This window comes from Tamandua tetradactyla, chromosome 13, assembly GCF_023851605.1.
Source record: "Tamandua tetradactyla isolate mTamTet1 chromosome 13, mTamTet1.pri, whole genome shotgun sequence".
Taxonomy (NCBI): Eukaryota; Metazoa; Chordata; class Mammalia; order Pilosa; family Myrmecophagidae; genus Tamandua; species Tamandua tetradactyla.
This window is the reverse complement of record NC_135339.1, coordinates 19450715-19464709: the sequence shown is the minus strand read 5'-3', so window position 1 is coordinate 19464709 and position 13995 is coordinate 19450715. Positions and strand designations below refer to the sequence as shown.

Sequence of the window (13995 nt, the reverse complement as noted above, 5' to 3'; positions counted from 1 at the left end):
AGGGTGGGGTGGTCAGAGACCCAACTACCAAATGCACACAGTGGCCAGTATTAAAAGTTCATGCTTCTGCTCAAATGTGGACCCTGAAGTGTCTACATAACAGCTTCTTCATGGCTCTTTCCAAGCAGAGAGTAGAAGTTTCTGGCCTTTATACTCGACGTCACTGGGTCATACTTTCTTCAACTGCTTTGTCTTAATACAGCCTTCCCTGATTTAGGGCAAGTCTTTTAGAGTGGCCTGGCTCGCTCTTCCCTTGCGGCTCATGACTCCACTGCCCAAAAGGAAGCAGACTAACCCAACACCCATCTTCCCACCCCCTCTAGCGTCCCTTCCTCTGCAGAGAGGCTGTCCCAAGGAGCTAGCTGCCTTCTAGGTGGGTGAGATCACAAAGGCTAACTCTAGCCTCCTGCAGCCTCACCTTCCACTCCACCACGGGACCTCGCTCAGGGTCCCAAACCCTCAGGTCTTCTTCAGCTGTTTGTTGGCCAGTGACCCGGCGGGTAAAGCAGGCTTGGCCTGAATGCCCTATGCCTTGGTACATGTCAAAGAAATTCCACCGTTCGTTACCTGCAGGCCTGTTAGCTCAGCAGCTGATTCTGCCCCCTGGATTTTCCTAGGGTATTTCACATTTGTGAGAGACTACACTATGTTAAAGGGGACAAAAACGAAAACAAAACAACTGTGAGAGCATGGCGTATCCTCAATCCCAAATGCTCCTTACAACCGTTTCCGGCGAAAACAAATGAAAAAACCAAGGAAGGCCGGAAAGAAGATAATTTCCTACCCACTGTTACGTCCAGTCCTCTGCTAATCACAGAGGAAGGAAACACATTCTCCCATCTAGTGAGGAAGAGAATAAAGTAATCATCTTCTCCAGCTGTCAACAGAGGTATTCTGGAGGAGCCAGGCTGTTTCCCTCAATAGGGGCACGAGGCTGAGTAATTGATTCTAACAGAGCGGCAAAGACAACTCTTTAAACAGAGCCCCAAGGTCAGAGGACAGCTCACTGGCAGCCACAACAAAAATACTGCGATGCCCTGACTAGAGCAGAACTTCCTGCACATTCTACCACCATGGGCGATCAGGCCAGGACCTGTGTCACCCCAGACGGATCATTTCTACACCCCCTGATCACACCTTCATAGGTATGCACGTGATAACAAGCAAACAGCCTACCCAAAGCCTCAGTCCAAGTCTTCAAACAAACAAAACAGAACCCAAGTGTAGGAGATATTGGTTGTTTTTAACTGCCCAGCAGTTTCCTTTTGCCTGTAGCACCTCATTTTTAGTTTGAGAAACTATCCTCACTGGACCCCCTCTCCCCTAAGGGGTCTTCCCAAGACTCCCCTAACCAGTCTTGGGAAACTTAAGCAAAGTTCCCTAACCAAGCTAGGGCAATCAGTGCTCTCTCCTCCGAATGTAAATCTTGAATTGACTGACCCTAAGTTGACAGTGGGAGTTGATTCACTCTCATAGCAGAGCCCCATGAAGACTGGTCCTATGTCTTTGCTTCCTGGATCCTCAGGGCTGCTTCCCTGGCCCCTTACCTCTCCTTTGGGGAACTTGCTCTTCAGATCCTGCTCTTCCTTGGATTCTATAAGCTATTCTAATTTTCAAAAAAAATGCCTTTTCTGCTTAAGCGGCAAGAATCAATTTCTATTACCTACAACTACAGAACTCTGGCTGGAAGATTAACCTTAATTGTGGTTTATTACTTTCGCTATAGCCCAGTATGTGGCATTATGACCATCATTTTGTTTACTTTCTCGCTCTCCTCCTTCCATGCCTCCCTAGAAAGGAACTACGCAACCTCCATAAGTGAGCAACCGTATAATTGCCCAACGCTCACAAACTGCACTGGTTTGGTCATGTCTCACTCTCCAGCACCCTTACCCAACAGCATTTTATTCATCCCACTAGTTCAGGCATGGTGCCCTCTGGCCATCTTTGAATAAACCAGTCTTGCCTTGGCCTGAGTTTTCAATCCCAGATGGTTCTCTATTCTTAGAAATCAGAGCACTGACTAGCACTTTCCTCTACTTAGACCAAAGCAGATCAACTTGTCTCTACTCGGTAATGCCTTCGGGACCAAGCAGGGGCTAGGAAAAGAGAAAATCAAGGCAAAGGTCAACCTGGTGTCTTGGGGATGGTGGTAGAATAGAGGAGAGATGAAAGTGAAGAAAGAGCTGGCTCTGACTTTCGCATATGAAAGCATAACCCATGCCAGCTTGACTTTGCAAAGACCCACCTCTCTGCCTAACACCTCTGGAAAGTCATGCATCATGGTCCTAGAGCACATGCTGTTGGGAACGACCCTTCCATAATGACAAAGGTGACATGTGCTACAGCCACACTCAAAGACACTGCCCCAGCTAGCAGAGGCTGCTAGCCATTCATTGCGACTAAACCCTACAGGAAAAAGTCCATGAAATTCAGGCCTTGCTGAGACAGCACGAGAGATGTGTGAGCCATGGAAAAGGAGTGGACCACAGGGTCAGGTCCTTCCTCATTGCACTAATCCTACCAAATCTCACTGCACCCCTCCTTTACTGGGTCCATCATTACATCCCTAGGCTTTTAGGCATGGATGCACTTAACTGTACAAATGGGTTCATTTGGTGCTATGGATTACCAAAAGCTTTGAGGAGCATTCCTTCCAGAATGCTTCCCACCATGATTATTTCATACCTTCATGATTTTATGGAACAAAATTCCTGCCAAAAGAGCATTCACTGGGTTGATGTTTCTATGTTGTTAAGTTCGTTTGGTTGCCATGGCTCCTTGGCTGGTTCTGATTGATCAAAGTCTTAACCAATGCCAGGAGAGCAAGAATCACACCTTGTTCATCCTGTAGCCCATAGTACCTGGCATAGTTGCTCAAATAATTGTTTGTTGAGAAATAAATTGAGATGGAATCTTCCTAAATCTGCCCTCTATACCAGGTGACATTTACCTTCTAGGTTCAGTGGCTAAGGTCATAAAACCTCTCACAGACATAGGCCTACATCTCTCTCTGAGCTGCTTCCAAGTCCCCTGCTGGGAAGCTATAGCAAAGAAGAGACAAAGATTGTTTTTACTGTTAGTTGGTATCCATTTCTGGAACAGTCCGGTGGTTGTCAGTAGGGACACAGGTAAGCGTTAGGCAACACCACGGAAGGGCAAGTGACACCATTACTAAATGTGGCGATGTGAACTGTGAAAGCAACTGATTTAGATTGCCATAGTTTCTCACTGCATCAGCCTCTAGAGGGGTTTTGCAGAAGAGATCCGACTTGGCCAGTTGGAACATTTACTTGATTTACTTTCAATGTATGACAACACTAGTGGTATGAACCCCCAAATCTACCATGAACACCTTTGCAAAGTTTTGGAAAGACTTCTATTAAATGAATGACACAGCAGGAAGACAGAAAACACAATAGGACTTAGTCTTGGGTGGTCACATTTGTCCTTTAGATTCTGAATCTACCCAATAAAGATTCATCCATCAAATGTAAGGTTGAGCAGAAAGTATCTTCAGGGATTATGACTAGAAAAGTCATATTCAGAATTCTTCCTTTTTGATGGGAGAATATTTAGGAGCAAAAGTCTTAGGCTTGAGTCTGACTTTTTTTTTCCCCCAAAGGTAGGCAGTGCATCTCCCACCTACATTTCTATTCTTGTTTTCAGAACAATAGCTGGAACATTTTCTTAAGTGTATGGAAGGGTAGAGAGACAGCAGGAAAGTGGGGAGGGGGGAACATTAGTGCTATCGGGAAAGTGATTTAATATGCATCCAAGTCTCCTTAAATAGAACTTCAAGTTTGAAAGGGACTGAAAACGTGGCTTACAAGAATCCACAGCAGATGCACAGGAAGAGGCGCCCACATCCACACCCACCAAGACCGGCTGGGTTCAGGTTTCATTACCCTGTCCTTGGAAAGGAATACTCGGCATACTACATTATAAGATACAGCATCTAATGACACTTGTTTTGCTATTGGCCCCTCGGTACTGAATTTCAGAAGTAGTCAAGGGGTCATTTTTCTAAGGCATTAAGGCAATCTCATTTTTTCCCCCTTCTCCAAAAGTTTAATGCTAATCAAAGCGGAATGCCTAATCAGTCCAAGATGGTCTGTCAACTTGAATTATCTGTTTGTCATCCTATTTACTGTATCTGTCTGTCTACAGTTCTTCATATCTCTGGGAAGATCGGTTATTGAACACCGTGTTTCCTTCTGACTAGAATCGCTACCAGATGATCCTTCCTGGTGATATGTTGATGATTTGCTAATTTACGGCTTTTAAAAATCTGGGGATCTGAAGAAACTTCTGGGGAGCTCAGCCCAGGGGGTCACGTGGCAACCCTACCAGAGTGCTGAATGGCTTATTCGACAAGGAATCAAAGTTTTTGTGTAAAATGCAAAGTTTCAGTCTTATTTCAACCAGAGGGACATCTTTGGGGGGAATTAAGGGGATGTCTGTGATACAGAAACCACAAATGACATCATATAGGAAACTTCCCTCACGAGAGCAGTCTGCCCCCTTATTGCAGGCCCCAAGAGAAGTGAGACTGTTACCCAAGAGATGCATAAACAGGAAAGGACAGGAGGCCAGGGTGCTCAGTCGAACTCAGCACCTCACGAATTAACCCCGAGTCCTATTCACAAGTGATAGAGGCCAGCCTTCTCAGAGTGCAGAGATGGAAATGTTATTTTAGGAAACCTGTCACCTCTGGGAACCAGGAGGGGAGGTTTCAATAAGCGCTGAGTTCAAACGAAATCCCCAACCACTTAGGTGGCTGAGCTGGATAACGGGCAGCTAAAGAGAGATGTGGCACATTTGGAGATTTATTGGGGAATATAGAAAATACATCTGTCCCCACTGCCTGGCATGTGGTGGGCAGTAAATAAACACACGTGGAATCAATGAGTGGCAAAGACTCATGTTAACTCTCTTTAGGTGGAAGTGGGATATAGGGGGCAGATTAAATGTGTCAGTGTAGGGACATAATCCCTGCCTTGGCATAGCAGACCATTTAAAAGTCTAATTCCTTTGAAAAATAGTCTAGCACCATGGCAGACAAACCCGAATGTGGTGGAGAAAACGGAATGGACTTTCATGTTGCTACATGACAGCAAAAGAAAGTGATTTTAGAAAGGAATAAAAGGAAGACGAGTGAGGGGAGGGGCCTATTTCTGATAAGATGAGAGGTTAAATAAGGATCCAATAACAAGGAACTTGGAAAGGTATGTGGGATGGCCTGTTCTGGAAAGTGCCAGGGGGGTGTTATTCAGGCAAGCATGGAGCCTAAGAGCGAAATAGATGTTGAATACTTGCTCTCTGGGCTGTAGCACTGAGGACCTACGGCTGGACGGAAGTTCACATAACTGGAATTTTAAAGCCTAGGGTGCTGTCTCAGCTTAGAGGGTGATGCAAGTTGGGTTGAGTAGTCATTGCACAGGCTTATTGTCACCCCTTCTGAGGTGTCACCTCTTTGGACCACTTCTGTGTAATTAATTGCCCTTTTTCTCTATCACAGACTCTTAGCCTTTTTGTTTTGCAGCACGCATTAAAATGCAGAATTGGAATATGAATTCAGTCCTGCCCTTTGCTCCTCACCTGTGAACTCCCTAGTCAAGACAATAATCTCCATGCGGCAGGCTGCACGGGCTGCTTGCTCAGCACTGAATCCCTCATTTCCAACAGGCCCCGATGCTGTACCTGACACACACTGTAAGATCTCAGGGAGTGCCTGCTGATGGAGGGAACGCCCCGGTGGGGACCGATAACGGGAGCAAACAGGGAGACACTGAACCAACTGTGCCTAGCAGCTTTTAGTTCTTGACATTTTATTCTAAATTATCGATGCTCTTTAAGGCATGAAAACTTACATTAAATAATATCATAAAGCATCCTGCTTTCCTTTTTAAATGGAGAAGTATGGCAAAGTTTCCCCACCTATGAGGGTTTAAGGCTCCTTACAATCCTGAAGCCACATCTGAGGCTGAAGGCATCTGTCCTAACTCCTGCCAGGAGGTTAAAACCTGCTGTGTGCTAAACTTCCAGCTCTGAAATAAACACAGACAGTGTACCCTGCAGAGTACTTTTCAGTGGGGGCTCCAACTATTCTAAATCTCACTGAAAGTTAAGAAACAGCCACCCCTAAGAGTCACCCCCAAGAGAGCCTCTTTTGTTGCTCAGATGTGGCCTCTCTCTCCAGCCAAAACAACAAGCCAACTCACCGCCCTCCCCGTCTATATGGGACATGACTCCCGGGGTGTGGACCTTCCTGGCAACGTGGGACAGAAATCCTGGAATGACCTGGGACTCAGCATCAAGGGATTGAGAAAAACCCTAGAATGGGCTGAGACTCAGCATCAAGGGATTGAGAAAACCTTCTCGACCAAAAGGGAGAAGAGTAGAGAAAAAGATTGAGAAAACCTTCTCGACCAAAATGAGACAAAGTGTCAATGGCTGAGAGATTCCAAACACAGTCGAGAGGTTATCCTGGAGGTTATTCTTACACATTAAGTAGATATCACCTTGTTATTCAAGATGTAATGGAGAGGTTGGAGGGAACTGCCTGAAAATATAGAGCTGTGTTCCAGTAGCCATGTTTCTTGAGGATGATTGAATAATGATATAGCTTTCACAATGTGACTGTGTGATTGTGAAAACCTTGTGTCTGATGCTCCTTTTATCTACCATGTCAACAGACGAGTAGAACATATGGAATAAAAATAAGGAATGGGGGAACAAATGTTAAAATAAATTTAGTTTGAAATGCTAGTGATAAATGAAAGTGAGGGGTAAGAGGTATGATACGTAAAATCTTTTTTTTTTCTGTTATTTTATTTCCTTTTCGGTTGTCTTTTTATTTCTTTTTCTGAATTGATGCAAATATTCTAAGAAATGATGAATATGCAACCATATGATGATATTGAGAATTACTGATTATATATGTAGAACAGAATGATACGTTAATGTTTTTGCTTGTTTGTTCTTAATTTTTTTTAATTAATAAATAAATTAAAAAGAAAAAAAAAGAAATAGCCACCATTTGTGGAAAGAAAAACACCAGAATGTGTTAGTAAAAGAAACCCTGTCCGTGACTATGCAGGTTGCCCTTGCTATCTGAACCTTTGCTATCCAAAGGTTCATTTCCAAACACAGGAACCAAAGAAATGAAGATAAATGCATGGACAGACAGATGCAAGGAAGGAAGGAAGGAAGAGAAGTCACCACCACAGAATTGCAAAGTACAGTGCTACAGACCAACCAAAGAATTAAAGCATTGAATTAGAATACAGGTCAGAAGTCTGCAGTATATTAGAATTCTTAAGAAATCAGGTAGGTAGGACCTGCCCAGAGAAGAAGCCCAGGTTCTGGCAAATTCCAACAAATTCACTGTGGCTGGTAGCCTAGGAAATGAATGGCCCAGAAAGGATGGAACTGGAAAGGGTTCGAAGTGTTGAAATCCACAAATAACCTACAAATCTCACTTTGGGTAATGCTCTGTTTGTCCAACCTAATCTAACCAGACTGAGAAAAATAAAGGAAGAGATGGCTTTGTCTCCAACCCACCCCTTGGTCACTGGCTCCAGATCCTTAGAGATGGGATAAGGAGGAGGAGGAGACAGGCCCGAAGTGAAACTCAAGCCTACCTCTCCCTTTCCCTCCTCCCTGGTATGACAGAGTTCTGGCCATACCTACAGGCAGAGGTGGAGGAAGACATGCACTGATATGAACATCGAGTCTAGAGCTGAGAGAAGCCTCAGGAGATGAACTGGAGAGGCAGAACAGCACAGTGGGGCACAGTGGCCAGGATCAAATCCTAGCCCTTCCCTTTACTGGCTGTGTGACATCAGGTAAGTTATTTAACCACTCTGTTCCTCAGTTTCCTCATTGGTAAAATAGAGACGGTGACAGCCCTTTCCTCCCTGATAACTGTTTGCAAAGCCAGAATGGGAGCTCAGGTTCCACAGAGAGCCGGGGGTCCTTGTCTGCAAGCTGACCACATCCACTTTCATTCCTGCTTTGCTGGACCTTGTCCTTCATTATTCCTTCCTCCCTTTTTTTGTGTTCCCTCAACAGCTGGCTACCAGGAACCAGCAGGTTGATCTAAACCTGCCACACCCTCCTACCTAGGGCTGTCTCTGTTTTGACCTGAAACAAAAAGCCATGGGCCAACCAAGGTCTGGAAGGCTCCCCAGCCCTGACACCTTGAATGAGAGTGCATGGCAGGTGGGTTATTCCCTATGACCAATTATTTTCTGTGGCCTTTGGCCATGAGACCTTTGACCATGAGCTCATCAGTTCTCATGAACTAACCAGGAGTGGGCCGAGTCACACTCAGAGAGGAAACCTCTGGGGGGAGTGCAAGGGGCTATGGGAGGGGCTGATCCCCAAGGCCATGGAAGTCTCACTCCAACACCCCGCCCCCCACCTTCTGGCCTCCACATACCTCTATGCAGCTCTGAGAACACAAAGACAAGAAGGGGGATGTCAGACTCAAGAAGGGAAGCCAGGCTGCAAGAGAGGCCACTCATTTGACGAAGGCTCACAGCATCAGCCAAGAGGCGAAGCTCCCCAACACCCCCCACCAGGGGCGAGAGCCTGCCTCAGGCTCTTACTGAATCCTTGGTTGTTTTCACCCAGAACCCTATGCTTCAGAGCCCCAGAACACCTACATAAAATAAATTCAATCGTAGCTATGGGTGTGTGCATACCCACACCTCCTGTCGGCGCTGGATGAGCTGGGGAGGTTGGGCAAGGAACCCTGATGAAAATGTTGGAGCCAAGCACTGGGTACCATGTTCATGGTGGAGATGCTCTGACTTCCTAAAGTCTACACATGAGGCCAAATACGTAGATTAAAACTGAAAATCAGAAACCAATGACATCTAGGTATTCGCTGATATCTGCAAGTTGGGTGTTACATAAGCAAAACTCTGAACCTCACTGCCTACATTTCTTTACTTGAAATAGTTACTGAATTTCAAAATTTTGTGACTCTGTAGCTTTGTATCATGAGCTACAGTTGAGTCGTCTGACAAGTAAACGCATTGTTAAAGAGGTTATTCTCGAATAAAATATGCATGCAGCAACAAAATCCCTTTACCATGTGTATGTTTTAATGACTTTCTGGGCATTCATTTGGTTATGAACCATGTATGTACGTGTGTCCATGAGTATAGCACATATATTTATGCATACACAAAAACGCCGAGCGCAGCATGCTATTTTAAGTGTCTGAACTCTATCTTTCAACAAAGTTTAGCTGCTTTCATTTTGCAAATGCATTTAATTTTATCTGGAAACTTTTTGACGTTAGAAATAGAACAACTGTAGTTTCTCATTATGTTTGCTGCCAGAACCCATGCTTGGTTGCTCAACTAAAGACCTTATATTGCTAATTACTACCACATGCCCACGTCCCAAGCGAAAGAAAACTTATTGATTCTGACAGCCCATTCTCTCAACACTGAATTCCAAATGAAAACTCAAATTTTGGCCAAACATAACATTTCATCAATCTTGTTCTACCCACTGGAAAAACAACATCAAACAAAGGGTGCTAATGGCCCTTTATTACCGTTCCTTCCCCAAGCTTATATTTTCTGATGAAAGATCTAAGTGACCAAAGGGCTTCTTTAAACTACTTAGTAATTAGCTTTTGAACTGGGTCACAACGCATAAAGCGAACAGTCCCAGTGCTGATGACAGCACCAACTCTCTGTCCGCAGGGTTGGGGGACATCAGAGACCCAAAGAGAACATTAAAAGGAAAGCATGCATTTTCAGAATGGAAGGAGAGATAGAGAGAGAAAGAGAGAAAAGCAGGCTACAAGCAGTGATAAATGATTATAAGGCAAGAACAAAACTGTAGAAAATCTGTGATCTGAAGTCATCAGCACACAAGGGTTTGAGGGGAAAGTGCCAAGGCAAAAAGAGGACCAGCTCTGACCAAGGGCTGGGGGAGTGAGTGCTGGTCTAAGGCGCCATCTGGTCCCCCATCAACAAAAGCTGCCAGCCACCAGGCCCACCCACGTTTTGCTAGGGAAATTATTGTGGCAAAATATTATTTGGAGTGCAAGTCAAGAAATATTTTCAACTTAGACTTCAGAGGAATTGATTTTATTGACTTCTTCGGAAGCAGTGAGAAGGAAATGCTGGCACAGACAGTAGGGTGGGAAGGCCACAAAGAGAGCCCCAGGCCCTCCAAATGCCTTCTGCTTAATGGCAGCCTGTCCCCAGCTTAAAGCCTAAACAGAAAGACAAGCAGTTTTCCTCTTGGCATGTGAGAGATGACCACAAGGAGAATCTCTGGACTTATTTGGCCTTTGGATCCAACCGATGGCCCAGAAATCAGAATAGCTTGGTTCTAACCCAATCCAGGGCTGTTAAGATAATAGGAAGAGCAGGATTCCATTAGAGAGAAGGTGGAGGAATTTGCTGCCTGGGCTGAACAGACGCCAACTGGCCCTCTCTTGCCCACAGTCCTTTGTTCTTTTGAAAGGAAACTGGTGTCCTGTGGGTAGTTCAAGAAAATGAGTCCTTTTTTTCCCCCATTGACTCATTTTCTGAACAGAGGATTGGACACCTGAGCTCAGGATGCAATGGGATCATGGAAAGGAAAGCAGGGCGTTGCTCCATCCCACACAGCCTGCCACCAAGACAAGGAGGAGGCGATTACAAGGCAACTGGTTTTATTTTTTTCTTAAAACAAAAGAGACTATTCAAGAGTTCAATTTCAAATGAATGACAAAACAGTTCCATTATAGGTACCTTCATGACAGGGAATGAGCACGCATGACCGTTCTCGGATGGTGAAAATATTCTATGTTTTCATCTGGATGGTGTTACTGGGTGTACACTTAGGTAGAAATTCCTCGAGCTCTGTGCTAAAAATGTGCACATTTTACTGTATGTAAATAATATCTCAAAAACAAAATCAAACAAGGCTGAGTGCTTGAGAAAAAGCCTTTTAAAAAAGCTTCACTCTGATGAATATTAGGCCCTCATATTGGTATTGATGCTGGTATTAGTTATCTGAGCACAAATTAAAACAGCCCCCAAGAAGAAAGCATTCATAGACAAGAAGTCAAACAGAAGACTCATCAAGAACACCAAAGAGCACCCCAACAAACCATGACTATGCTATTTCTTGCCCAGAAAGAATTTCAACTTAGTAACAAGCACCTCTGAGGATAGATTGGTGTCTCTTGGTTAAGGAGCAGAAACTGGCTCTTGTTGGCCATGATGCCTTCACATTAGGCAATAAATGACCTTGACCTTGACCTCTCTAGGACCTTCCCTGCTAGAGTCCTATCTCATGTTACTGCTGCACAAAGACCACCAGAGGAGGCATCACTTTATTTGGGGGACCAGAATCCAATCACTAAGCCAGCTGACATGAAGAATGAAAAAGCTTGGCCTACTTGTCAGTAGGCAGAGAAGAAAATAGGGGCCTCGCTATATAAGGACACCTTCCAAGATAAATGTACTACTTGTCTTGGAAAAGAGGGGTGGGGAAGAAGATTGTGTGTGGGAATGCCTAAGTAGTTGGTCCAAGTATGACAAACTTTTCAGGGTAACATCTGACATCACACCCCATGCAGAATTTGGCCGTTCCCTCCTAGAAGCACCCGCAGTGGGCGGGAGAGGGGCAGGTTTCTGACGTCACCAGCATAGGGACACATGGAAGTCACTCAACCATGTCTTTTCTGATGCAACTGACTTACTTTCTGCCTCCATGTTTGTTAAAAGTTCCGCCGAACTTATTCCGATTCAGGATGAGAGCAGCAATTTCGGGCACGTAGCGAGCAAACATTGCCTACATGCATGAAACAGAGAAACAAGAGCCAAAAAAAAAATGGCATGCAGAGAGGATTCTACTGCAGGGGAGGCAGCACAACCTCTTGGCATACTTACTTTCTTCCACTAACCGCACTATAGGAGCCCCCGTATTTCTTGCGGTTTCCTATTAACTCTATGATTTCAGGGACGTAGCTGGCAAACATGGCCTGAGGAGAAGATAGAAGACAGAAGAGAGACTAAAAAGACAGGCCAAAGAAAGGGGTGACCTTTGCAGAAGGAGGGGGCGTACTAAGATCTGAAAACACAAAACAAAAGGATTAGAACTCTGAAGGCATATATTCGTATATTCGGTTGTGAATACGATAAAAACACACAGGACAAAATAAAATGTTAACCAACCCATACAACTAAAAGGGGGAAAAAATCACCATTGAGAAAATACAAAGCAGCAGAAATAAGAAATAAATTGGCATCTAGCTCTTCTTCCAGAAGAGAAATAAATAAAATAAAGCGTGCATGCTGACAAAATGAACACACAGGCACGCACGTACACTATCGCAAGACTTTTCTTTTCTAATTAAAATTCAAAGGAGAATCAATGCCTTTAAGAGTTATTAAAGACAACAAACACCAACAAACAACAAAGATTAAAAAAAAACTTCTTTAATCTAAAAGAAGATAAAAAAAATAAACCTTTCCACTCAAAAAAAAAAATCACAAAAACACAAAAGGTAAATTTAGGAGATGACATGGGAGGAAAGGATAGCAAGGAGAAAAACAAATCTGCCATGTTTTGTCCAACAAACATCTGGCTTGTGGCTGGGTACTCACATGGGCCTGTTTTTCAGATAACTGGGTCCCATTACTTACAGGGACTTTTTAAGTACTCTAGAAATGCTCACGTTAATGTACGCACATACATGTACATTTATATACATTTTTGAATGTATATGACATATGCATACAAAGCAGAGATAGGTATGCATAAACAGATACAAATGCATGTGCGGTGTACATAAGTGAGAGCCATCGGTGAATTATGATTCTACTCACTTACCTCATACACTGCAGGAATCTAAACTTAAAGCTACTCTGAAAGACAAAATGCAGCAACCGCCAATGTGTTGCCAGAAATCCCCCCTTGAAAATTACATCATAACAGACATTTGAGTGCTACATAAAGATCTGCTTAGACCGGAGAAGCAAATGGTGAAACTGTCTGCTTTATAAAGGGAGAGGGAAAATTCCATACGTGTCACTGCGTGACGGGGCTGGCTGTTTACAAGACTGCCCTCCGCTCGCCTGCTGATGCCCTCCAAGTTCTGACCTGGGTCCCCCCTACCTTCTCACGCCCCAGCCACCATGTTTGTTGGAAGTATAGGGAGGACCGTAAAGGGGAGGGTGACTCTTGAAACCGCAAGCTCTCTGCAAGGGATCAGCAGCATCTACCAGGGGCCAGTGACAGCAGCTATCCTTGCACAACCTCAGGGGTAGAATTACATTGCTAGGGGATGGGCATGCTCACTTATGAACAGCATCACTCTCTTAAGACAACTGGGTTTGTTCAGTGCTAAGTGGCTGTCCACGACAGGGACAATGGACCAGGGTTGTGGACCTTCATGTCTATGAGGAACAAGTTTAATACACCAAAGAATAGGCAGAAAAGTCACAATCGCGTTCGTACGTACTTGGCCCGATTGTAACTCAGGCACGGTTGCTGGCTTCTGATACAGAAACACGATATACAAATGCAAAGCTTTAGGGACACGGATAACAGAAAAGTTTAATAACCATAAATATCAACATCATTAGAAAGAGTTTTTACCAGTCCCCCGAGGATGAAGAAGACCATGAAGAGGCGGCCAAGTGTGGTCTTGGCGTAAACATCCCCATAGCCAACGGTGGACATTGTGACCATCAGTAAGTAGACACATTCCCAGTAGGTAAGGGCCTGATTGTTCTGGAAATTTTCCCATGGGTCCCCTGAATTCTCCACCTAAAACATGCAGCCAGGGAAGAAAAAGGAAGACAAAATTACATAAACGTAATATACTAGGAAGCCCAAGAGCTCCAAGCAGGCCGCTTCCTGAGCCACACTGCTCTCAAAAGAAGGAGTTTGGTTGCCTGGTTTGAGTTCTATAGGTGAAGGCTCAGCAGCTCAGAGCAGGTGATGGAGAAAGCAGAGCTGCAGCAA

At 44.4% G+C, this 13995-nt stretch overlaps 1 protein-coding gene across 9 annotated transcripts in view; it reads right to left on the bottom strand.

Moving 5' to 3' along the window:
- The window catches only part of KCNMA1 (potassium calcium-activated channel subfamily M alpha 1), a 767272-nt gene that overhangs the window by 217568 nt on the left and 535709 nt on the right, over nucleotides 1-13995 (bottom strand). For all 9 annotated transcript variants that reach the window (XM_077124801.1, XM_077124802.1, XM_077124800.1 and 6 more), the window contains 2 exons: nucleotides 13627-13797; nucleotides 11916-12007 (listed from right to left, as the gene is read on the bottom strand). In XM_077124801.1, coding sequence (XP_076980916.1) covers nucleotides 11916-12007; nucleotides 13627-13797 — 263 coding nt within the window. The remainder of the gene's footprint in view (nucleotides 1-11915; nucleotides 12008-13626; nucleotides 13798-13995) is intronic.